The following is a 25,154-nucleotide window of genomic DNA, read 5'->3' on the forward strand; positions in this document are numbered from 1 at the left end:
TTAGAACATAGATTACTCAATGTATTACTCTTCTAACACGGTCAAAGAGGTTCCAAGAGTCTAGATTAAAAGCACTTAAAAATTTTGCTATGTTGGGACTTAATATTCGATATAAAAACCCAAAAACAATGTTAACATAAATTTATTAAATATAATATTTATTTCTTACAACTCTATACGTTCCGGAGCCGAAACAAAACTCCACGAGCAACTGATACATAGAAAAAAACTACTATAATCTAAAAACTTTCGTATAACTAGTGGAATTCACAGTCATATCATATAGTCTCATAATAACTTATATATTAATAATAATATAAGAATACTTCAATAACATGATAGCAACATATACATATACAATTTACATGAGATTACGATTTGATAATTGCTTCGTAGGCCTGGAATATGCAAGAGGCGACCTCTACAGTACGTGATTTAAGACTAAGTGTGGCCTCCGGGTTGCCTGGCTGTAACTTCAATTCTAGAAGAACCCATATATTATTAACTAGTTTCAGCGACTGATACAACATGTCCTGTCCTTCGACGTTACGTTTGGCGATAGTGAAAATATTATTTAATGTCATTTTCTGTGCTATGGTATCGGCAGTGCCCAGAACGTTAGATATGGAGTGCTGTAGTTCATTTGCTGCTGGTATTTCCTTCCACGTGGTGAGGAACACGCGTTTGTCGAGCTGACCGTCCTCAGTAAATAGGACGTGAGCGGGAATCAAACACGCGAAGTAGAACACGTCGATGTTATTCTTTACTGCCACCTGGGTGATAAAATATATTATTAAGTAAGTAAGTAGTAGTAGGAAGCAAAAATAATTAAAGTTGCTATATATAGTTGGTAAGTCGATAATAGTCAGTTGTAAGAAAAAACGTAAAATAAAATCTGTGCAGCCTTTAATTTAATTTACAGCTAACTTCAGGGTGGACATGTCTTGTTGAACGTAATGTATATATGAGTGAAGCAAAACCTTTTTAAGTGAATGCCACAATATATTATTTTAATATAAAAGAACCCTGAAACGATGTGATAGCGAACAGGAGATATAATACTTCATAGTAAAAAAACCACAAAAGAAAGAGGAAAAAAAAATACACCCTGTTTTCATTCATACCTGTAAGTTATTCAGTGGATCCATCCTCTGCACGGGCCCCGCCACAGCTAGTGGCAGGGGTGCGTCTGCGCGCGCGCCCGCCGCCAGCGCACCGACCGACAGCGCGCCGCCAGGGTACACGCCGAAACTGGACAGATTAATAAATTTCTTTTATATAATTATATTGTAAATAGGTGATTATATCAACAAAGTGATTGGAATATTAATTTTGTTGATTATGATGCTATTTTTATTTATACCTTTTCAGCTTCACACTGTCTCATGCATGCTGGGTAGGCAGGGGGAGCTTTGTGTTAAGGCACTCCCTCCCCACTTTCCGCTGACTTCTAGAGAAGTTGCGTGTTGAGTGGTGGAACTCAACGTTGCGTTTTGCCCGACACCAGAGCAAAGAAACAAAAATATTAAATATCCTATTTCATCGATTGAGATTCAAAACCATAACCTGACGCGTTTACGTGGTCAGTTAAGTTACGTTATTTCATAATTTATTAATTATTTGATGCAGCCCACTGTACCTGATCAGAGCTACCTCCTGCACCTAGTATATCCTCGTATGCCATACACTAATCTTAGTTATTTCCATACGACCATGTAAAGAAGTACGATATTTGATGTAACGTAGCGACACATAAAATCTACTATAAACATAATATAATAACCTGTTCTTATTAAGTTGTATCGCGAAACCGCTCATCGCCTGCATAGCCTTGTTTACAAACGTCATCTCCATACGGACCTGGCCATTTTGACGACTGAATGTACCCCAGATCTCCAAACCTGTAGGTTAATTACATTTATATCATTAGTTTAAAATGTTTCAATTTCATAGAATTATTGATTTTACTGAAAATATATATAATATTAAACATACACAAAAAATCATTAAACTTTGTCAGTGTGCTTGTTTGTACATTACAAATAAGGTTTAATATAATTATTAAAGTGATTATTCATTTTTATAATTTGATAGTAATTTTATCATGATATTTTCCCTTTCCCTAATTTTAAGAAACAAATATCTTGGTAGATGGACAGACATACAAACAAAACGAGCACAAAGTCCCGTTTTTTACTTTTGGAGGTACGAAATCATACATCATACAATCATACCACCTATATCGATAAATAAATACCTTTCCCCTTGTCAGCGGGCAGCCAGCACTGTTTAGGAGGCGCGTAGGAGGCGGGGGGCGCGGCGCCGAAGATGTCCCCGAGCAGCCCCGTGCTGCCCCCCGCAGCACCGGCAGCACCCGGTGCCGGCTCCGGCCCACCTAGCTGTGGGTATATAAGCAAAGGATGCAATATATATACATAGCATACAATATCGTTTATTTGTTTGTATTATCGTTTGTTAGTTGTGAGTTTGATTTCCACTTGAGGAAATCAAATCAAATGTTCCATTTCTTCGCTCAGTTGTCGAGGTATAAGCGCGGCGTTGAGTCAACAACTCAACACGCAATCTTCCAAGAATACAGTTGAAAATGGGGAGTACAGTGTTTTATCAGGATACAGCTTAAACAATAGAAAAAAAAGCAAAAGGAATACAATACCAGAACATCAAGTCCACCGGCGAGCAGGTCGAGGTTGGACGCGGGCGCAGCGGGCGCGGGAGGACCACCGATGTCCATGGATAGCAGGTCACCGATTAGAGATTCCTATATCAGAAAATGTGTAAGTTAGCTTAATAGCAATACAGCCAACAAAAGTTTAAGGCAAATCCATCCAGTAATTCGAAGATGTACAAACAGACAGATAAAAAATTTTACAACTTACTTACTTCTATGTAAAATAAAGTATAGTAAAATATCTATATATTTAGTCTCTTGCGGCCGAATAGGATGGATGGGATCACTAATAGATTAAAAAAAAGAAAAAGATTATTATCCTTTAAAAATAACACAAGACAACATGAAAACGACAACTTGGTGAAGCAATTTTGATAAAATAGCAGTCTCTAACTGTTCACGCAATTCAATGCTCTCTCAGAGTAATGATTATAATTACATTTTAATTTATTTTTATATAGTCATTCTATTAGACATAGTCACTGAATATCTCCACCATTTAAAATATCTAAATTTTTTTTAGTAGCATACAAAAGATAATTAAGCATATTTTTTTTGTGTAAAGTATAAAGATAACCATTAAATATACCTGGTTAGGAATGACAGTGGGTTGTTGTGGCTGTGACTCCTCAGGCACAGTGCCGCGGGCGGGCAACGACTTGCGAACTCCGGCGCCGCGACCTATTCAATCAAAAACATATAATAAATAATAGTACTTAAATATACATTAAAAATATTGCAGGAAATCTAACGTGACGTCACAATATATTCTACAATTTAACACAATAAAAAAATTAACGTATAACGGCCTCTACTGAAAACTACTTCACGTAAACCTACCTTCAACAAAAGCAGTAGGTGGTTTATGATACACAGACGCCAAGGAGCTGATGTGGCAGATCAGCTCATCTAACAGTGTGGGCTCGAGTAAGTCGGTCTCTTCACTGATGAGAGGCTTATCAGCTAGTACCACTTCCTTGGCAGCGGCCGGATCGGTTGAGAGGAGACGCCAGTATATGAAACCGCGGTCACTGCGAGAAAAAAATTGGTTATTTAAATTATTTATATTTTTTATTAACTACATGAGGTCATTGTAACAAAGTGGGACAGCGTGTAACTGTAAGCGCGACGGTTGCGGGTTTGATTAATATTCGGGGGGAATGTATTATTTGCTCTGGCAAAACAAAGCGCCGAGTTACGTTCCGCCATTGAACTTATAAATATCCCGAACGATGATATTTATTTTGTGTTTAGTTTCAATTTATATTTACCGTAGATCAGGATTATCAGAATCTTGCGTGGCGAGACTCAGAACATGCTGTACCAGCTCCTGAGTATCCGCGGGGCGCTTGAGGAATAACTTCACCACTGCTGTTAGGAGCTGCAGTTGTACCTGTATGTGCAGAAAGAGTGTGACTGAGTGTGAGAGTTGACAGGCACAAAGTGTGACTGTAAAATCGACTGGGTTCGATATCCACTCAAGGAAATGCAATATTTATTTTAATTTATATTTTCATTTCTTCGCTCTGGTGTTAAGACAAAAGCGCGGCGTTGTGTTCCGCCACTCAAAACGCAATACCTCCAGAAAGTGGAGAACGGAGTGTCTTAACACTACATTCCCTCCGCCTACCCTAATGCGTGGGATACAGCGTGAAGCTGTATTGGAAGGGCAGGGGAGGTCCCCTTTACTTTAAATTATTTAATTATAATTATAACATACTTGTGCATTTTCATCGTGGAAACCTTCAAGGAACGAGTCCAATAGTTCATCGGCGTTGTCGATACGTTCTGCATATTCACCCACAATCCATACCTAATATAAAAAAAGTCATATGAAATATTTCTATAGCTATTGGAAAGTATGTACAGAATAGTGCTATATGAGTAAAGTTGTTGATTGAAAGACAGAATCTCAAAAAGAACAGGGAATAGTAATAAAAAGACTACAAATGTACTAATAGATTACACAAATAAAAATGGTGGTTCTTTTTAAGAATTATGTACACATATTTATGTACAATGCTTAATTTCTCATACATTCGATTATGCAGATATTCCTTAATCCGCTTAAATAGTCCGGTAAATCAAATTTACACTGTAATAATAAAACAAAAATCTTACCATAGAAGCTCTAGCTTCAGGTTCATCCAAAGTATCCAGATTCTCACATAAAGTACTAATAATACTCTCATACTTGTTGGGATACTTTCTGAATATGTCTTTGATAACTACAATGGCTTCCTGAACCACATAATTCACTTTAGTCTGGATTAGTTCTAGCAGTGTCGATACGCAACGTTCTGCTGATGGTTCCACCTGCAATAAAAATATATATTGCAATGTCTTTTTTATTTTACTAGAATTCCTTGCGACAAAGCATATAGTTAAGGTCCGCTACGAGAAGAACGAAGTGTTTTGACACTAGGTTCTCTTTACCGACTTTGCCATGTGGGGGAAATAGTTCTTTTTTATTATTAGTAGAATAATAAAACTATTAAATATGTACAACATGAAATTTGTGATATATATGAAAACAATCGAAAAGTAAGTGAATTCATTCAATGTAATCTACAGTAGACTGTTTCAATTATAACCTTAAATGTCGAATTATCCTATTATTAGTATTCCTTAAAAAAATCGTTAAATATAGACAAAAAAATATAAGCTAACTGTTACTAACATCAACAAATCAGTCCTACATGTCCTCTAAGAACAGCCACCTTCATACCTTAATAGCGCATCTGCCGATCGCCCTGACAGCCTTCCTCACGAAGTCCACGTCCACCTCCGTCGCGTACTCCTTCAGCTCACCGAGGACCTGGGCTATGTTCGCTTGTGAGGCTAAACGTATCATAATGTCTAGTTTTTCCAACTTCACGTATATAGGATCGTTGTATTTCACGAAGAACACCTGTAATAGGTTTGAGAAGTTGTGGTTAGTTAGTGTTTATTTAGTACGATTACTTTTATCTATGTTGAGGTCGGTCGTGGCGCAGAGATACAGGCGTGTAAATGCGACTGGTTGCGGGTTTGTTTCTCACTTGAGGAAATTAAACGTTTAATATTTTTATGTTCTTCGCTCTGGTGTTTACGTAAAAAAATCGTTAAATTTTAATATAGTTTTAATTAATTGTAGATTTTTTCTCATAATCTTTTATTGCAGCTATATACAGCAGCATCATAATTACAGTTTTAAACAAAAAAATAAAATAATAGTTTGGGTCACATAAATTTATAAAAATATGTAATTTATTTTACTTCCTATACCGTTTATAATAACAAAAGAAAAACTCAAAAATAAACGTCTTAAAATACCTTCATTTCATGTTTCAATATATCCGGCCTCTTTTGTACCACTAGGTTGATATTCCTCAAGGCGACGTACTGCACTTCTGGCTCGGCGCTCAGCAACGTGACGAGGGGCGGTGCCAGTTTACGGGAGAGGGTGCTGACTAGTTCAGTCTCGTCGGACAGCATCTCCATTAGTTTCATTAGTACCTGAAATGTAATATAATTTGGTTAGAATGTCATCAAGGTAAATATTTTCAACAATTTTTTTTATAAATAAATAATTTAACGCATTTTGTCGCATACCAGTGTAGGCAGAAGGAACATAATGTTGAGACTCTCTGTTCCTATTAAGACACTTCCGTTCCCCAATTTTCCATCAAATTACAGAATTTGACGGAAAATTGGGGAACGGAAGTGTGCCTACAGAGGCATTGCGTGTCGAGTGGGGGAACTCAACGCCAGACATTGCCTTGTTACCAGAGTGAAAAAAAAAAATGCATTTCAAGAAGATATGTTTTTACTCTCGACTCCGGTTCCAATTAGGGTTCCGATTCCGCTTTGTGGGAGTCGGTGCGAAAATTTAGAAACTCCAACTCTGGCTTTGCTCCCATTAAAACCACCTTATTAACATCCCCAAGAATAACACACAGACCACAACTTATGTAAATATTTAGTATAGTTTCTCTTCAATAATCCCAAGCGGTCGAAGCTGACTTCCCTACCTTCACAGCGGACAGCACAACAGCCGCATTGGCGTGGGCCAGGCGGGGGGTGATCCTCTCGCAGATGGAGTGTGCCTCGCGCGAGTCCCGGGGGGAGTAGTTGGAGAGCGCGTCCAGGATGAACACCTGCCCCCACTCCGTGCATTCGTTCAGCGCGGTCAGCAGCTTGTTGATTGTTGGCGCGTTCATTTCTGGAAAATTATATTACTGTAATGTAAACTCTAAGTAGTTATACTAAAGGGATCGCTATTTTTATGTCGAAGGGGCGGCAAAATAGAATGAAAAAATATACGAAAGGGAAAAAGTATGCAAGTGCAATTCTTGGTAATTTTGGTAAATTTGAATGTACTGCTAACTTTGGACTAGACTACAAAAAACCTAGGCTTATTAAACAATGAACTCTTTTAGTCTCCACACCTTTAATAAGCTCTTAATTAGCCTCTTAACTCCATTAATTTTAAATAAATCAGCATCACGCAATATCCTGCACACAGCAGGGTAGACAGAGGGAACTCAGTTATAAGGCACTCCGTTCCCCACTGTTTCTATTAAAAATATAATAAAATATGAAATGTTGTATCACGGTAAGCATATACTTACCAACAAGGGGTTGTCCAGACACACTAGCTTCGTTTATCTCTGAGAGAGCAGCGACAGCGTTTGCAACTACCATCGGGTTGGAGTCGCTTAGTAAATCCTTCAATTGGTCTAAGAAACCCTGAAAATACGAAAATTTATATATATTTCTACAAATTAATTATTTAAATAAAAATATTAACAAATAATAATTCATTCCCTCGAGTCGAGATCGAACCCACAAACGTCGCGTTACAGTCACAACCTTGCGCCCATGCGCCACTACGCGCCACCAAGGCGGCTATAACTCATATAACATATAATTCTTTAAGCATTAACCTGATCTTCCACCATGCTCGGCGATATGTCATACAGCTTGGCGACGCACACAGCCGCCGTCTTCCTAACGTAAGGGTCCTCGTCCTTCAGACACTTGCGCAACGGCTCGCACAAGTACTCAGTGATCTTGTCCACGCGTATACAACCCATGGTCCGTACGGCCAGCGCTCGAATCAACGGGTTCGAATCTTCACAATCCTTTAGAAAATTTTGTAATTCTACAAAAAACTCTTTGAACTTGGAGACATGAAGGAATGAAGGTGATATATTGCATTTTTGAAGTTAACTAAATAAAAAATTTAAATGCAATTAAGCAATTATAAAACTTTTCATTGAGAAAACAGAAGTTATAATCAATAATTTGTAAGCAAAGCAATGAAAACATCTTTTTGCGATTCATCACCCTCATCCATTCATGTTATTTCATACTAATATCAACTGAAGCAATTTGACTATAAGCATATACGGTAGAAACTTGCTATTCAGATGCAGCATTCATGACGGCACAACTAAAACACTGTGGTTTTCTATAGCATACTACACAATGTTTTATGGGAGTGAAGATTGTCTGGTGCTTGGCATGGTGCCCATTTTTTTAATGAAGTGATCATTATGTAATATGTCATCTATATAAATATCAACTTATGATATATAAATTATTATCAAATTTGGAATTATTTATGTTTTAGCTTATTTGATTTTACTTTTTATTAGTTTAGAAATATCATAATACTTTTAAATTTTTTTATGTAATGTTATTAGCTTATAAATTTATTAGTTCAAGTTGTTAATACTACTTTATGTAACGTAAGCAATGTCTGTAACATAAATAATTTAATTTAATTATAGTATTATGATTATAACAAATATAAAAAAAAAACTGCAGAGCAAATAAAATAAAAATTGCATCTTTAAAAGGCAAAACGGTTATATTATTTAGCTATTTGTTTATAAAAGCTTAATAAAATAGAGGTGTGCATAACTGCCTATCAGATTAGCAAGGTTCTACAGTACAAAAATATGATTATAAAATAATAGCCAATGTGCTTCTATTGATGATGCATGGTTTATTTACTTAATTTATCTTTCTGTTCCAATATTATATTAAATTTATTATTATGTAGATTTACACATTCATGCTTTAAAATATATTCTATGCTATCATGCAAATGATCGCCATATACATGCACAAGTCAATTGTCAAATATAATTCACAATACTTGAAAGCAGGGATGTTCCAAAACTTTGTAACCTAAATGGAAACTATTAGATATCCAAAATTAAAACCTATTTTGGATAATTTCAGATATGTGCAGAGTTTAAAAGGCCTACATACTAGCATTTAGTACAAAATAGTGATGTCTAAATTTTTTTTACATTTTTAAAGGAAACAACAAGTATCATAAAATGTAAATAACAGAGTGTATTAAGAATATGAAGTTGCCCAAAATTCATAAGTGAACTTATCCAAAAATACAGATTCAAAACTCAAAAAATTACAACCTTAACATCCCTACTTAAAAGTCGCTAACAATAATACTTTATTATTATTTCATATTAAATGTGTAAATCTACAGAAGGATGAGTTGATTTGCTTTGGATCATTTGTTTACCTTAACAAGCTGGTATGTTGGTAGATCCTTCCACCCATCATAATATGGTACAGTAGACATTAAAACGATAAAAAAGACACGTCACACACACACAGATAGCTAGACTACTCATTCTTTTATTATTTATGTTTTTTTTGTATTATTTTTCATTTATTTATTAACAATATCGGACTTGTATTAATAGTAAAATATTTTTGTTTTAATGTTGTTTGTAAATATGCAAGTTGATTCTGAATAAAAGACAATCTAAATAAACAAGTTCTTAGATATAATATAAACTCTTAATATTAAAGTAAATATATAAGTGATTTCAATTTTGCAACTTTGTCTTGATAAATTTCAGACTTTTCACTATATTTTTAGATTTTTGCATAAGCTTCACATTTCTTAATGCGGAGCATGAAACATCTTTCCTAAAACTTGTGCTACTAACTAAACCTCTTAAAAATGTATTTTGTCATACTTTCAACTGTCAGCATGCACATTGCTAGTAAAAAAAGCAAAATGAAACCCCTTAAGACTTAATTCTAGTTAAATTTAATTTATAGGACATAAACAAGCAATACATACCTTGACAAATGTATTGACAGCCATTATGGCCATATCAGGCTGAGATTTAGCATAATTCATAAGATATAAGTAGACTAATTTCTTTAATTCTAAATTGTCAGTTTGCATACAGTTGACTACATCTGGGAACAGAGCTGACACGTCCTTGCCTACAGTCATAGAAGCTATCACCTAAAACAAATGTGTAAAATATGAAGAGTTAGAAGAGTCTTTCAGTTAACATCAATACTACATAAAACAAAAGACTCTTTAGAAAAAAAAATATCAAAATAGATTAGAATCAAATACTAAGATGGTATATAAAGATAGTATAATGTTATGAGTAATCAAGCAGTTGTAACAAGAAACATACCTTCTTGACTGCCTCTTTCTTTTTCTCCTTTTTGTCACTATTAAGTTCAGATTTAAGCTCAAATATTTCACCCTTTTTTGTAGTTGTAAAGTATTTTGAATCGGTCATTTTGCTTGTTTAATGATTTAAGAATAAACTTCTTTCAAATGTTATTTCGATTTACCGTGACCTACGAAAAATCAATACTGCCGTCAAGATTTTGTAGAAATGATATAAATACGGCTAACTATAATCCTAAACTACTAACATACACTACTAATGTGGATTTTTAGAAAAATTGTATAGGAATTGGAAATTATCGGCAAATATACTGATTACACTATTCCAATAAACTTTTAATATTTTTTGACAGTATTACAATTTGAAGGGGCGTTTATAAATGTTCTTACTTATCTGTAACAGTACAGTTGGACGATACAGATAAAATATATTTTAGAGTGACACACTATAGTATGTACGAGACTTAATATAAAATAATTCGTCGTAATAAATACCGTCTATGTTTTAACGTACTCGGATAGAGGTTCCACGTAATAATTACAATAAGTGACATGTATCACTCAAGAACAACACTACACACTAGATACCTTCCAATCAGGGCTTCCGCCTACAAGCAACTGTTTGACACAATTCCAATGCTTTTATTGTCTTTTTTTTTCACCTAAATCTACCCACATTTACACTTGTACGCCAACAATAAAATAATTCCTAAAATATAATTATGGTGCAAGGTATATTACTTTTTTTTTGTTTTTGTCATTTTACAAAAAATTAAGACGACATAAGCTTTATATTAGTACTCTTAGGCTTATGCAAAATCTAGACACGCGACTGGTTGTGGATTCGATCTCGACTCGAGGAAATGAAATATTTATTTAAATGTATATATTTCCATTTTTTCGCTTTAGTGTAGAGGCAATGCGTAGCGTTGAGTTCTGCCACTCAGGACACAATACCTTTAGAATTCGGTGGAAAGTGGGGAATATCTTAATACTAGTTTACCTCTGCCAACCCAAAAAGATGACTTGTAATAATGTGTATATAAAATAAATCAAAAATAATGTACTTATTACTCATAAATCAGCTTCACGCTGTATACCGCATACAGAAAGGCAGTGGGAACCTAGTGTTAAGATACTCCGTTCCCCAGTCCCCACTTCTGTCGAATTTTTCAAGACATTGCATGCTTGGTGCGCGGCGGAACGTAACGACAGGCCTTTGTCTTGTTAAGGTATTGAGGTAATGACAAAAGTAACCAATTTATTATTTACACTTAATAATACAATAAATTAACTAAATTAAAAAAAAAAACAATAGACAATATCAATGTAAAATATAAACAACAGATAAGATCGTAAGTTACTTTATTAAATATTTCATTTTACAACCAATATTGAACGCAGTAACATTTCATCACATACATACATATCATCAAACATTACACATATATAGACAACTTTATACTTGCGGTTACAGACACATATCTAAACGGTATAATGATTTAGAATACACAATGTTATATTGAATAATTTTAATTTTATAGTAAAAATCAAATAAAATCAGCTTCACGCTGTATCCCGCACACAGCAGGATAGGCAGAGGGAACCTTGTGTTAAGACACTCCGTTCCCCCACCTTTGTTATGTTATAGTGTTAATAAGAACTAACATATAAGAGACCTTTCATCTTATTCACAGATTTAAAAAAAACTATAAATAAGATGTAAAGCATCATAATAATATAGGTTCGAGAATTTTCTAAATAATTAATTGTTATATTTATTAAAAAAAAAAGAAACACCAGTAAAATGGGTATATTATCTATGGGATATGTCGATCGTCCACTATAAAGCAATAAAGCTATAAAATTATTTGTAACAAATAAACCATAGATTAACAGTCTGATCACACAAATATTACAAATTAAATAATAAAAAATTGTATATGCATTCTAGTTATTTACAATAGTTAATTAACTAAATAACAATCAACCTAACATATATTTTAAAACAACTGCAAGTCCTTCACTTCCTTAAATACTGACTGGCTGTGTTGACAGCGCTATTATTACTACAATTTCAAATTAATTTCCTATATAAATCTAATATAAATAAATTACGTCGCGCCATTTTGTTTTTGCGTCAGTGTGTTTTCGTATAAAAGAGCCAAGATAATAAATGAGATATTATATCTGGAATGCATATATTTTCACATAAGTAATTGCTCTGTGTAAACTTGGCGGGATATTAGTCGGGTATTAGAAAATATACAAAAATCACATTATCCATACGTCAATTACTACATATTTAATAAAATGTTAAAAACTTTATAGCCTCACGAATATTTAATGTATACGTATCGAAATATTGAGCGGAATAATTATTATTGCCGAATAAAGTTTTGAATACTGTTATCTTTTTATAGTTACATCCACAGACATCGTCTAAAGATTAGTATTCATTTGTAAGAGTAAAATTCGATTATTTAGTAAGTTATAAAATCACTTTTACAGTCTATCAAAGCGTTCCTACATTTGAACCTGCTACCATGCATATGTTTTTAAATTCTATTTTATCGGTGAGGCAAAATTCGAATATTCGTTATATAGTGTGATATATCGTCATAAATCGGTATCTAGTGGTGAGATTTTACAATAATCATTGGTTATGGTTTTCGGTTTCCGTACTTCATTAAGAAATCATTCCTTATTTGTAACGTCACAAATCAATAATTATTGTAAACATCATATTGAACTATAAAAAAACATGAATAATATTCATCGTACACTTCAGTTCAGCGACACGTCACTACAGCCATGTCACGATGTCATGACACGTCACGCTCGCGTCACGTCACAGTTGGACGTAACGTGACAACTACTCGATAACGAGGTGCGTGGAGGGGACGCGCTGGCGCGTGCAGAGCGCTGTGCAGAGCAGGGGCAGGGCGCCGGCGAGCAGGCCGCCGGGCGCCGGCTGTTATGCGAACGACTCCTTGGTGGGCGACAGCGGCTTTGACGAGCTGATGCTGGAGCGGCTCGCGCGACCCTCGGGGCTTTGTGATCTGGGTGGGATGTATGCATACATCACTATTTATTTTTAAAATATTAATTATTTTTTAACTTATTAAATTAATTAAATATTTGTTTGAAAATAAATCTCAATAATATTATGAAAAGCGATCAAAGAATATATATATATATAATAATATTATGAGAAAATATTTATATAAAAATACGAGGTAATATAAGTTTATAGTTTTTTTTAACTTTATCCATTTAATTAAAGTTGCTGAAGATGGCTCTTAAAGATAAAACGTATCCTATGATGCGCCCAAAATAAAATTTTATTAAGTCAAATTAGACATGGTGATATTTTTTAAGCATAATTATGTAATAATTTAAAATTTTACTTTTGTGAATCCAGTTGCATGCTGTTGCGCGAGGGCGCCGAGGGGCTCAATTTGTGATTTGCTAAGAACGTTCCTATCGACTCGTCAGAACTGTAGCTGTCGTTTTCACTGAAAATTAAAATATTTATTTGTATTTTAATTTTTTTATATTATTTGGAACTGAAGAAATATTAAGATATTGATATAGTTACTACTTCCTACTAACTCAGCAGCAAGTAGTAGTAAAAGCCAAGGCATTATTATATAGTTAATATTCATTGCCAGAGATGGTAAATTAAAATGAAAGAATGTTATTTTATAAGGCGCGAAGAAAAGCAGTAGTAAATACCAAAAAGGCTCTCTATAGGATTTGAGAGCGTTGATTGCGGCTGCCATAAACTTATCTGCAGATGGTGGCGCAGATTTATTTTTTTTCCCGTGCGAACAATGGACAAAAGTTATGAAAGCCTAACTTCACAGTGGTCACAACTCATCGACCTTACCAACATGGAAGGTTGATGGTTACTGTACAGTAACGACAATTAATGTGGTACTTTTACTAACTAGATATGACTTGATTATATCGTCAATAAATTACAAGCAATATGATATACTACATACCTATCAGTATCTCTCGAGTCACCCGGGCTCGACAGATCCCCAGCTATGGCTTCCTGCAGGGCGGTCGCGCGCCGCGCCGCCAGCCGCGCCTCGTCCCGCGCTGCTGCTGCTTCCGACGCTGCCGCTGCCGCTAGGGCTTCGGCTGTGGAGCGCGCTCGTGATACCTCGTTCAGGCGAGTGTTCAGCGAAGAGTTCTCTTCTTTAAGTTCTCTGTAACAATTATTAAATTAAATCATCATTATCAAAGTATATTTATGTAAAATTGATATGTAATGATTAGTTAATGTATAACATTTAGAATGATCTTCTTTTCATCTTGATCTAGATAATTATTTAAAATGATCTTTTGGCAAGAGAGAATACTATTTTTAAAGTAAGTATTTTTCTATCCTAAGTGTGGAATAACACTTTAAAAAATGTTAAAAAATATTGAAGCAATTTATTGAAAGCTCGATCGAATAATTTTTAAAATTATTTTATCTAAAAGTTATGAAAATAAATCATTAGCTTTATACATAGCAACCGCGCTTAGCATATTATTGCTAAGTGCGCTTGCTATATCTCTTAAAAGAGTGTTTAGCTACAGGTTCTTTTCCTTTAATTTTTTGTAAAGACACGTGTGAGTCTAGTTCTCCCCCACGCCAGTCTCTTCCAGTACACTGACCTGAGCTGCCGCGTCAGCTTGCGCAGCTCCTCGTTGGCGTGGTGGTCCCGGGCGCGTGCGGCCGCAAGCTCGCCCGCCAGCTGCTCGTGCGAATCGCGCAGCCGCGCCAGCTGCCCCTCCAGACGCGCACGCGATGTCGCCTCTAGTTCCAGACTTGATTCCAGCTCCTAAGCAATAATAAAAATGATAAAACATTAAAATTAAAAAAATATATTAAACATTACAAATTTGAAGATCAAAAGTTTTTGAATATCAAAATTATAACCTTAAAAAACTATTAAAAATATTCCTAATTCATATAGAATTTTTTAAATCATTCAATAAATTTACGTAAAAATATACAAAATTTCGCATACTATACCCACTATACACAAATAACCAACCTTGTTCCTCAACTCGAGCCGCCTTTCTGCCTCGTGGTGCACGTGCTCGTGTCCGGCCTCTGCGTGCGCGAGGCGAGCGCTCATCTCGGCGAGGCGCTCACGCGCTTGCCGTGCCTCTTCCGCCGCCGCCTCCACGCGCGTCTCCGCCTCGCGGGTCTGCGCTTGCGCCGCGCACAGCGAAGAGGTACTTGCTCGATATTTCTTTAACAGCTGTATTGAGAAATAATGGTTTGTTAAGATTTTGTTACACGTGTTTTAGTGGTTGGATGTAATTATCTTCTACGTGGCCCTCAATACGAGCCTGAGAATGTGTGTTAAACGGAACTCGAAAAAAATCATAAAAAATTAGGATGCAACACATAAAAACATATTTTTTCATCCTGGTAGTCGTTTTGACAAGATATATTGGGGTATGAAAATATTTATTGTTTTTGAAGAGATATTATACTATATTAGGGAATTTTATAGATACAGCTAATTTTGAATTTCATAAAAGAAGCCGAGAACGTTATATTATTTTTCTCAGACCACTTATTAAAAAAAAACAAATTACGTTAGTAGATAGTATATTTAACGGTATATTTAAGACATTCATATTTTTTTAAATAAGTAATCTGCAAACAAGAAAACGTACTCTAACTCTTGTAAAATTAATTGGTATCGATAGTCACCTCTGCGGCCTCTTCCTCCGCATCGTCGAGAAGCGCGCGAGCGGCCGCGGCGTCGCGAGAGGCGGTAAGGGCGCGCTCGGCGGCCTCGTTCTTGGCGCGCGTGCTTTCCTCGAGCGCCGCCGCCGCCTCCAGAGCCTCCGCCTCCGCCGTGGCGCGAGATTTGTTCGCCGCCCGTAAAGCTAGCTCCAGGTCTTCCACCTGGGGAGTTGTTAATGGTTGTACTATTAAACATGTTAATGAGGCAAAACGTAGCGTTGAGTTCCTCCACTCAACACATAATGCCTTAAGAATTCTCATTTTAACCTCAAATTAGGAAAAATAAAATTCCTATTACTGTCGAGCATCCAATAATACAGTCAGCTAATTTCCAACTAATAGGATAAAAATAATATAATTACCTGGTTCCTAAGTTGCCTAATCTGTGCTTTCCCGCCTCCCTCCTTCTCCTTCTGCTCGAGCATAGTTTGTGCGTCACGAAGTAATGCGCGATATCTCTTGAGATCCCTTTAAAACATATTAAACTTGAATTAATTATACTCTCATTAGTTTTCCCGACTGCAAAGGAATGCTTACATTTTTCGCGCATATCTTATATGTATGTAATATTATTTATTACCTCACATCTCCAGAACCGCTCAATAGATTTAGGTATCATCAGTATCGGTTGTTAGTAGCTCAAGTGTTCTTAGATAGTTAACGTTAAAAAAAATCAAACAAGGCGGTTGTATGACGCCATTATATTAGGTGAAAAAATATTTTTGTGTCGAATAGTACAATATAAGTATCAAATGAGGGCTCAAAAAACTATTTTAAAAATAATATTAAAAAGAATACAATGAGAAAATTTAAAATAATAGCATTGATAGCTATTGTGGACTGAAAAAGCTCTGATTCAAATCGTCACGGTATTAACTCCTTCATTGGAATAAGAAGATTCATCTTATAATCATAATAAAAAAGCTTGTATCGTATCGTAATTGTAATAAAAAAGTGAGAAATAAAAAATATGTAATTATAAAAAACAAAAACGTCGACTACGTAAAAATAAAAAGAAAAAAACAAGCCCAGTAGTTCATTAGGATTAACAGACCCTTTTAAATTTTACGGGATTTTTTACAAACATTTAACTGTTTGAAGAATTTTGTAGGCCTATAGTTTCAAGACTCCCACGACGCGTTAACCATACTATGCTTATCATATAAAAATAATAATCACCTCTTAAGCCTCTGAACTAATTGCACCTGTTCCTGATTTTCAGCTCGTGCGGTTTCTTCTAAGGACGCGAGACGTCGTTCCAGTTCATGTCTTTCACGTAAAAGTAAGCTTCGTTCAGCGTGTTCACTCTCTAATTGACTTTCGAGCACTGAAATTAGTATAGATTATTTTAGTTTCACGCTTGTTGGTATTTTTGTTATTTATTTAATATAATGTAACATCTAATTTTGGATTACAAAACCAATTAGCAACCGGATTCTTAAGCATTATTTAGACATATTAAAAAAAAAACATCTGTGTATGTTTATATAAAAATTAAGATATAGTGTACTAAATGTTTAATTGATTTAACTTACTTTTAAGTTTCTTAGAGGCATTGGCTCGAGTCTCTTCCATCTCTTCATCACGCGCGACAGCTTCTAAACGCGCTTCTTTCCGTTGCTGTTCCAGAAGCATCTCTAGTCGAAGCTTAGAACTTTCTAGAAGCTGAAATTAAGTTAATATTAGTAAATATAAGGCGTTTATAAGACAATGTTGTCAATTAGATTAGTGTCTAAACACTACCTGTATCTGTCCAGCCAGCTCATCCAGCTCTTCCTCCTGGTCGCGCACGCGGCGCTCGAGATCGGCGCGCGCGCGTCTCAACGCCGCCGCCTCGTCGCCGCCGCCAGCTGCCTCCAGCTCGCGCGTCGCTGATTGGAGCCGCTCTTGGTTCAGCTCGAGTTCCAGACGAGCCTCCTATTTTGTTATTATTATTGTTATTTATTTATAAACCAAACTTTATATTAAATAAACATAGTTACATTTATGCATATTAAAACAAAATATACAAAAGACGATCTTATGGTCAATTAGATAGCAGGTTGTTTTGCAAATTACTGTTCAGATAGTGTGCAAGTGTGGGTAAGCATATAAAGGACGGAATAGGTGAAGCCAGGGCTCGATCCCCACTCGATGATATGAAATATTTAATATATTCATTACCACGCTTTAGTGTCGAGGCAAAGCACAACGTTGAGTACCGCCACTCAACACACAATGCCTCCAGAAGGAAAATGAGTAAACAAGGAGCCCGCGGAAAATCGGTTCCCTCTGACTACCCTGCCGTGTGTGGGATACATCTAAATAAATAAATAATTATAATTATTTTTTTCTTAAAAAAAAACCTCTCAATCAACACTCACAGAGAGACTTTGTTCCAACGCGTATTTCTCCGCATGCGCCTGATCCCGTTCGCGGGACAAGCGCTCCTTGGCCGCGCGCTCCCTCTTCAGCTCCTCGTGGGCACCCTGCAGCTCCGCGTCGAATTTTCGTTGGCGTTTCTCCAGAAGATTGTTGCGGCATGTCTGATAAATGTAGCAGCAGCAGTTGTAAATTTAAATCAAACGGATAATTAAAATTATTAGCTTAGTAATTAATTCCGCATATCCTCTATATGGGAGGGTAGGCCATGATGACCTAGTGACAAAACACTTCGTTTTCCGCTTCCTGATCTAAACTGAAACATAGTGTGAGTGGCGGAACCCAACTCTGCGCTTTGTATTACCATAGTGGGTAAACGAAAATAATGCCCCCCTTTTTCTCCACTAAGGTACCTACGACATGTACCATCTAAAAAATGACATTCTGATCCACTCATTCAGTTTGCGGTTAGTTCGGGAGATATGTAATCTGAATCACATATATATACATACGAGTATAATATGTACGTACGTCTTCACCGGAGTTACAGCCGGATGTGCTTTACTTTGTTGTAAAATAATTGGCTTTATTTGTAAACATTTATTTTGATCCACATAGTATGGCGGTTATTTATATGAAATTGATTTTACACCTGAATGGATATTATTTGTTTTTGAAAGGTTTAAACAGCTAGCATTTACATGAAATCTAATTATCAATTTAAAAAATTATCAACAATCAATTTTTACAATAATTTCAAATATAATATACATATACCTGTTCGTCGAGCAGGGATCGTAGATCGGCCATGTCGTTAGTGAGTTTTTGCAGCTTACGTTTCCATTGGGCCGCCACTGCCCGTTGCTCTTCCACTTCTTCGTAAGCATCTTGAACCTATGACATGTTTAAAGGAATTAAAAAAAAAACTATAGATATTTAGCTTCACGCTGTATCCCGCTTGCTGCAGGGTAGACAGAAAGCAGAAGTCTTAGCGTGTTACGACACACCGTTTCCCACTTTCGGCGGAACTGAACGCCGCGCTTTGCTTCGACACCAGTGCGATGACAAGGAAATTTAAATAAATATTTCATTTCCTCGAGTGGGGATCGAACCCGCAACCAGTCCCATTTACAGTAACACCGCCTCTACGCCACGATTGGCCTCAATTGCAATTTAATCTATATAATATTATGAAACATCTACGGATTGACTATAGCTGAGTAAAAAAAGTAATCTCAAAAGCCGCTTCATTTGGACCGCCGCCAATATGTCGATTTTATTGATACATTTCACAATTTCTTTAAAAAAAAACACCAAATGCCCCTTGATAGCAGTGCACTGACCTCTTCACTTTCGTCCACCATTACTAAAAATATACGATACTTTTCGGTATTTTTGTTAAATTCTTTAAGGGTTTTTAACAAAAAAATCCGTTGTTACGATATCCACTGACACTATCGACTGACTTTTATGACACTATCAGCATCAACGCGATGGAGAATCAGAGATAACTAGGTTTTAAGATAAAAAATAAATAAATACGTATCGCGTCCTATTTACCGTTGTTCGATTTTCAGTCGAATCGTGTGTGCTACTGCTATGTAAACATATTTTAATTATACGAAACGGATTTCGCGTTTGTCTTTCTGGAAATATGGCGTCCTTGATCCCCTTTTGGTTTATTGCATTTGCAAAATAAACTAGTAGTTGTACTAAACTAGTAGTTTGTTACAAAATAACTTAGCTAGTTTAAATAAAATTGCTATGTGAAAGTTTTTTTTTATATAAAAAACTTAAATATCTAAAAACAACGTCCTCCAATTTGTGTCCTTAACATAGATAAGGTTCTAACAGTTTTGTTATCTTTTATCCACTATAGCAAAAAAATATTAAAGTGTGTGAAGATGAATGTTTGTTACACTTTCACGCAAAAATTACTAAACGAATTAAGATGACTTTTTACAATAATGTAGTCTATATATCAGAATAAGACATAGTCTACAATTTATTTAAAATAAATATATAATTTGACTATAATATAACAAAACGTTTAAGCGGGCGAAGCCTCGTTTAGGTCACTATTGCATTTTTTTTTAATAACAAGTAAAGCATGAGTAATTTTATTATATAACGCACCTTCTTTTCAAGCTGTTTCTTGACAGTGACAAGCTGTTCCAGATCATCCTCGTGCTGTCGCCGCAGTTGCGCGCGCAGCAGTTGCAGCTCGCGGTGCGCGCGCTCGAAGCGCCGCTTATACTTATCGCTGGTGACGCCCACCTCGGCCTCTGACCCCTCAGAGTCTGAGGGCTCGGCACCTCCGTTCTCAGCAGAACGCCAGTGAAGAAGTTCCAGTTCCAAACGCTCTGATGCCTAAAGTAGAATATAATAGAATAGTCTTACAAAGAATATAATTGCTTAATGTAAATGAATAAGAAACGTTTATTTTCACTGTATGTAATATTTGACGGTTATTAATTAACACACTTCATTTATTAAATGTCTGAACAGAGAGACATTTCAATGACATGAAAATTTTCATTTATATAACATCAAAATGCCAAGTTTTGATGTTATATAAGTTAATAGAAACATTATGAATACAAATATCACAGTATGAAAAAATAGGATAATTATTTTAATTATAGTTTATAGTTGTTCGTACATAGTATTATAGGCAGAGGGAACCTGGGAACCTAGTGTTAAGACACTCAATTCCCATTAAGACATTTCCGTTCTCCACTTTCCTCCAAATTCCTGGCAGGAGGCATTGCGTGTTGAGTGGGCATCGAACCCGTTGCATTCACAGTCGCACATCAAATTATAAATAAATACAAATTATATATTACAGTTAATAAGTATATTAACAACTATCATCTAACCTGCTGTAGTCTTTGATTGTTGGCAAGTAGTTCTCTATTGTCTCTCTCTATGCGTAATCTCTCCGCAGCCTCCGCGTCTGCTCTCTCTGTAGCTAAAGCCGCTGCTGCCCTCTCTTCAGCTAATTCACCTCCGACTTCTGATAGCTGTAACAAAAATACAAGAAAATAAATAAATTATACATATAAGCAAGTCGTTGCGCAGGCAGGCACAAGTGTGTAACGGTAAACGCGACTGGTTGTGGTTGTGGTTCGATTCCCGCTCGAGGAAATGAAATATTTATTAAAATGTATATTTTCATTTCTTCGCTCGTCTGTCGAGACAAAGTGCGGCGTATCCAGAATTTAGTGGAAAATAGAGAACGGAGAGTCTTAACACTAGGTTCCCTCTGCCTATCCTGCTATGTGCGAGATACAGCGGAAGTTAAAAGTAAATTTAAATAAATAAATCAATCAACAACCAAGAGCATGTAGAGGTAGTATTTATATATATAGGTTCATATAAATATTTGAAAGCACTGCGATAAATCATTAGAAAATATTTTGGCGCATCGTTATTAAGAACTGTATTTAAGATATGTATGAAAATGTCTTGCCAAATATATAATTGCTTTTATTAATTTTAATTAAATAGATACTTTTTTTAGTTTCCCGCTGTATTTCGCACATAGAAGGATGGAGAGAGGGAATCCATATTAAGAAAATCCGTTTGTCACTTTCCCACAAATTCTCGAAGTATTGCGTGTTATGTGGCGGAACTTAACGCCGCCGCGCATATTTATTTTTCAATTAATTAACAAAATATTATTTATCACAATCACTTACATTACTTAATTTACGTCGACACATTTCGCTTAAATGTTTCATATGGTTATATTAATAATAATTTAATGAATAACCGTACTATATAATTATTAACTAAGATATTTAAACTGAAATTTCACTTTTATAATCTCTTGACTCCACTCTTACACCCACTAAAAAATATAAGAGTCAAACAAGAAATGACTCCACTTTTTCTATTTCTTCACTAATTCTTTTCATATATATTTAAGCACTAAATACGTATTTACTATACACTAGTAGAAAAACACTATATTCTATGTATTGCAATAAATATTAAAGCAGTTACATTTGAAGCGAGACGAAGACGTTCAACAATTACATACAATATAATATGGGGCAAGGTAAAAGTTACAATTTTGATTCAGGGTTCGTTACGCTACGTAAATTGTTAGTGCTATTGCGATTTTTTTGCAATAATATTTAAAAAAGTAAATCAGCTTCACGCTGTATCCCGCACACAGCAGGGTAGGCAGAGGGAACCTAGTGTTAAGACACTCCGTTCCCCACTTTCAGCCGAATTCCGGAGGCATTGCGTGTTGAGTGGTAGAACTCAACGCCGCGCTTTTGCCTCGACACCAGAGCGAAGAAATGGAAATATAAACGTAAATAAATATTTCACTTCCTCGAGTGGGGATCGAACCCACAACCGTCGCGTTACAGTCACACCCTTGTGCCGCTGCGCTACGATGGCCTCTACTCTACTTATTTATAATATATTCTATTTAATATAATATATTGTACGTGGTAGTTATAGTTTATAATGAAAAAGATTTAGCTTGACGTTGTATCCCGCACACACTAGAGTAGAAAGAGAAAACTTAGTGTTAAGACACTCCACACTTTGCCTCGATACCAGAGCAAAGATGGTAATCAAATCTACATGTAGCTGTAGCATTTACAATAATATATATAAAGACGGATTTCGTACTTTTTCTGAATAATTTGTATTATTGAGTTACTTATATCAAATTTGTGAAATAAACTGGTAATTAAGCAAAGTACTACTATAATTTCTTACCAAGAAATAAAATGATAAGTTATCAATATTGAAATTGCAAATACGCTATTTTCTATGCGTGTGTCTATTCTATCATATGCTAAGAAATTATTCTCATTATTAATGTTAGTTCAACAATAATTATGATTATGAATGGGCACTAACGACCTGGTCATAATTCAGAGAAGAAGTTAAATTTGGAACATGTTGGTAGAGAGTGGGAGGTCTGAGCGTAACAACGATTTGATGGATATGCATTTGCCTCAACGCATTATCCAAGCTTGCCAAGCGCATTTGGTATTTCCTATCGGTTTAAATCCGTTCGGTCGTCAATTTGCGCAAGAAATCTACTAAAGTCTACTAAACTACTGAAGTCCTAGCAAAAGAGACTTCCGCTTCATCAAAAATGACAGGTTCTCAAGATGACAGACAGAACGAAATGTTACGCATTTGTAAAGATAACGTAAGAAGTCAACAATGAAAAAAAATATAAAGGTTTTGGCAAGCGTCGCGTCCGTGCGTTAATAGTGGACTCGACCGAAGCGCCGTCACCAGCGCGTGAAACTGTCTCACAGAAGCCGATAATTTAGTGTCGCATATTTGTTCGTTTTTTTTTTATATTTACATGTTTACAGCTCTTGAACGAATTATATTTCTAGAATATGTTTTTTTAAATAGATTTGTGATTCACAGACCTCGTCCATTTCAGAAACAGTTGTCCTATCCTCGGAGATACCTCTGGATGAGCGACAAATGCTGCTGGCTCTACTTCCGCTGCGACTGAACAGTGTGAAACCTTTGATCATAATATTTGTGGCTGATTTAGATCTTCCAATTTTTCCACCTTTTCCGTTGTAATATTTATCCAGATCGCTCTCATCTTTGTGACCCATCCTTTTCCATTCATCCATGACATGATCAGTCCTTTTTAAGAAATTGTCAATTTTAGAACTCAAATAATTAGATGACGTTCCTTCTTCCAGATGAGCTGCAATCGGTTTAAATTTTTGCCTTACCGGTTGCTTTTTGCAACCAAGAACAAATGATAAGTTTGCATCGAACACAACTGGTGCCTGTTCCTTAGATTTTAATTCTTGCAAATTTACTGATTCTGTACTATTACAGCTCTGAGGATAAACTCTTCGAGGTGTTGGACTCCTATTGTATAGAGTAGAAGTCATACTGGTAGATCGAGATAGAGGCACGTATGTACCGTTACTACTACATGTTGAATATTGGCTAGCTGAACTTCTCACGCTGCTATATGATAAAGGACTCGGTGACCGTGAAATAAGTAAGCTACTGTTTGAACCGTGTCGCTTTGCTAACTCTGCTATAGAACCTGTTTCCACTGAAACTGACATACTTCTCCTATACGATGGACTTAAAGAGCGAGTATTTATATATTTTCCATTTTCTGATGTAGTATGTGATATTGTTTGAACTTCTTTTAGAGGTTTGGTGACAAAATTTTTTCCATTCATTGCATTACTGGAGATTTTTGGTGGCACTTTTTCTTCAAATTGTATTGGTAATGTTTTTGATTTCTTCACGGGTAATATAACTCGGGCCAGGGGTGGCTTGGGTGGTTTCTTAGGGGTGGCATCCAATATAGGCGGTGAAAACGGCCCGTTTGAATTTGGCGACAGCACACCATTACTTGGGGTCGCTCCATTTACTTTTGTTTCTGGTATTTGAATTTTCAATGGTTTGGTCTCCATGCCCGTGACAATTTTAGGAGTATCGCTTACGTGCGGCATTGTGCTCACCTATGCGCGTTGACATTTCCTATACAACCGGAAGTGTTTTCCGTCGTGAAAGTCCAGTGCCATGTCACCACCTCGTCTCTTGCAGCATTAACGTCGCGAGCGGCGCGATGTATGTAGGAACATGGTCGGTTTGAAATAGAACCGGCGTGTGAGGGCTCCGCGGACGCACTGCGGTGGCTATCTCGGTCGCCGGGCAGTCGTGGCCGCTGGACTATTTTAGTTTACGTAGATGTCGAAGTGCAACTTTGTATGACGCCCGCTAAACCTTCAATATTTATTAGCAGTCCTTCGGGAAAATGTGTTTACTACGTACGAGTACGACCTTGAACGGTTTCAATTGCGCATTTCTCTGTTTAAATGCATTCATTCGCTGAAATTTATACGTTTTTA

General features: G+C 36.0%; 2 protein-coding genes across 9 annotated transcripts in view; both read right to left on the reverse strand.

Annotated features, from left to right (window-relative positions):
• Window positions 1-126: 126 nt before the first annotated feature.
• On the reverse strand, window positions 127-10,757 carry AP-1-2beta (adaptor protein complex 1/2, beta subunit). 5 transcript variants are annotated; one of them, XM_085199105.1, is made up of 19 exons: window positions 10,740-10,757; window positions 10,153-10,321; window positions 9,801-9,971; window positions 9,231-9,257; window positions 7,618-7,815; window positions 7,303-7,420; window positions 6,703-6,893; window positions 6,005-6,187; window positions 5,418-5,600; window positions 4,811-5,005; window positions 4,410-4,502; window positions 3,961-4,082; window positions 3,530-3,720; window positions 3,279-3,370; window positions 2,675-2,779; window positions 2,258-2,399; window positions 1,784-1,901; window positions 1,125-1,251; window positions 127-773 (listed from the first exon to the last, which is right to left on the reverse strand). In XM_085199105.1, exons 2-19 carry the CDS (start codon window positions 10,258-10,260, stop codon window positions 372-374), a joined length of 2,766 nt encoding a protein of 921 aa, XP_085055231.1. In that variant the 5' UTR covers window positions 10,261-10,321; window positions 10,740-10,757; the 3' UTR covers window positions 127-371. The 5 variants fall into 5 exon arrangements, with proteins under 5 accessions (XP_085055231.1, XP_085055225.1, XP_085055216.1 ...); XM_085199099.1 differs by having other exon boundaries at window positions 10,647-10,755; XM_085199090.1 differs by lacking the exon at window positions 10,740-10,757 and adding an exon at window positions 10,404-10,552.
• A 742-nt stretch (window positions 10,758-11,499) lies between these two features.
• Mhcl (Myosin heavy chain-like) overlaps window positions 11,500-25,154 on the reverse strand; it is a 192,967-nt gene continuing 179,312 nt past the window's right edge. For all 4 annotated transcript variants that reach the window (XM_085199135.1, XM_085199125.1, XM_085199143.1 and 1 more), the window contains 14 exons: window positions 21,156-21,299; window positions 20,413-20,646; window positions 19,054-19,170; window positions 18,279-18,440; window positions 17,659-17,832; window positions 17,451-17,580; window positions 17,095-17,242; window positions 16,278-16,383; window positions 15,880-16,077; window positions 15,209-15,418; window positions 14,826-14,992; window positions 14,162-14,371; window positions 13,562-13,669; window positions 11,500-13,213 (listed from right to left, as the gene is read on the reverse strand). In XM_085199135.1, the coding sequence (XP_085055261.1) occupies window positions 13,129-13,213; window positions 13,562-13,669; window positions 14,162-14,371; window positions 14,826-14,992; window positions 15,209-15,418; window positions 15,880-16,077; window positions 16,278-16,383; window positions 17,095-17,242; window positions 17,451-17,580; window positions 17,659-17,832; window positions 18,279-18,440; window positions 19,054-19,170; window positions 20,413-20,646; window positions 21,156-21,299 (2,193 nt within the window). In that variant the 3' untranslated portion in view covers window positions 11,500-13,128. The remainder of the gene's footprint in view (window positions 13,214-13,561; window positions 13,670-14,161; window positions 14,372-14,825; window positions 14,993-15,208; window positions 15,419-15,879; window positions 16,078-16,277; window positions 16,384-17,094; window positions 17,243-17,450; window positions 17,581-17,658; window positions 17,833-18,278; window positions 18,441-19,053; window positions 19,171-20,412; window positions 20,647-21,155; window positions 21,300-25,154) is intronic.

The sequence above is a fragment of the Heliconius melpomene genome, chromosome 2, assembly GCF_056956725.1.
Source record: "Heliconius melpomene rosina isolate 202511_hmr_F chromosome 2, ASM5695672v1, whole genome shotgun sequence".
NCBI classification, from domain to species: Eukaryota; Metazoa; Arthropoda; class Insecta; order Lepidoptera; family Nymphalidae; genus Heliconius; species Heliconius melpomene.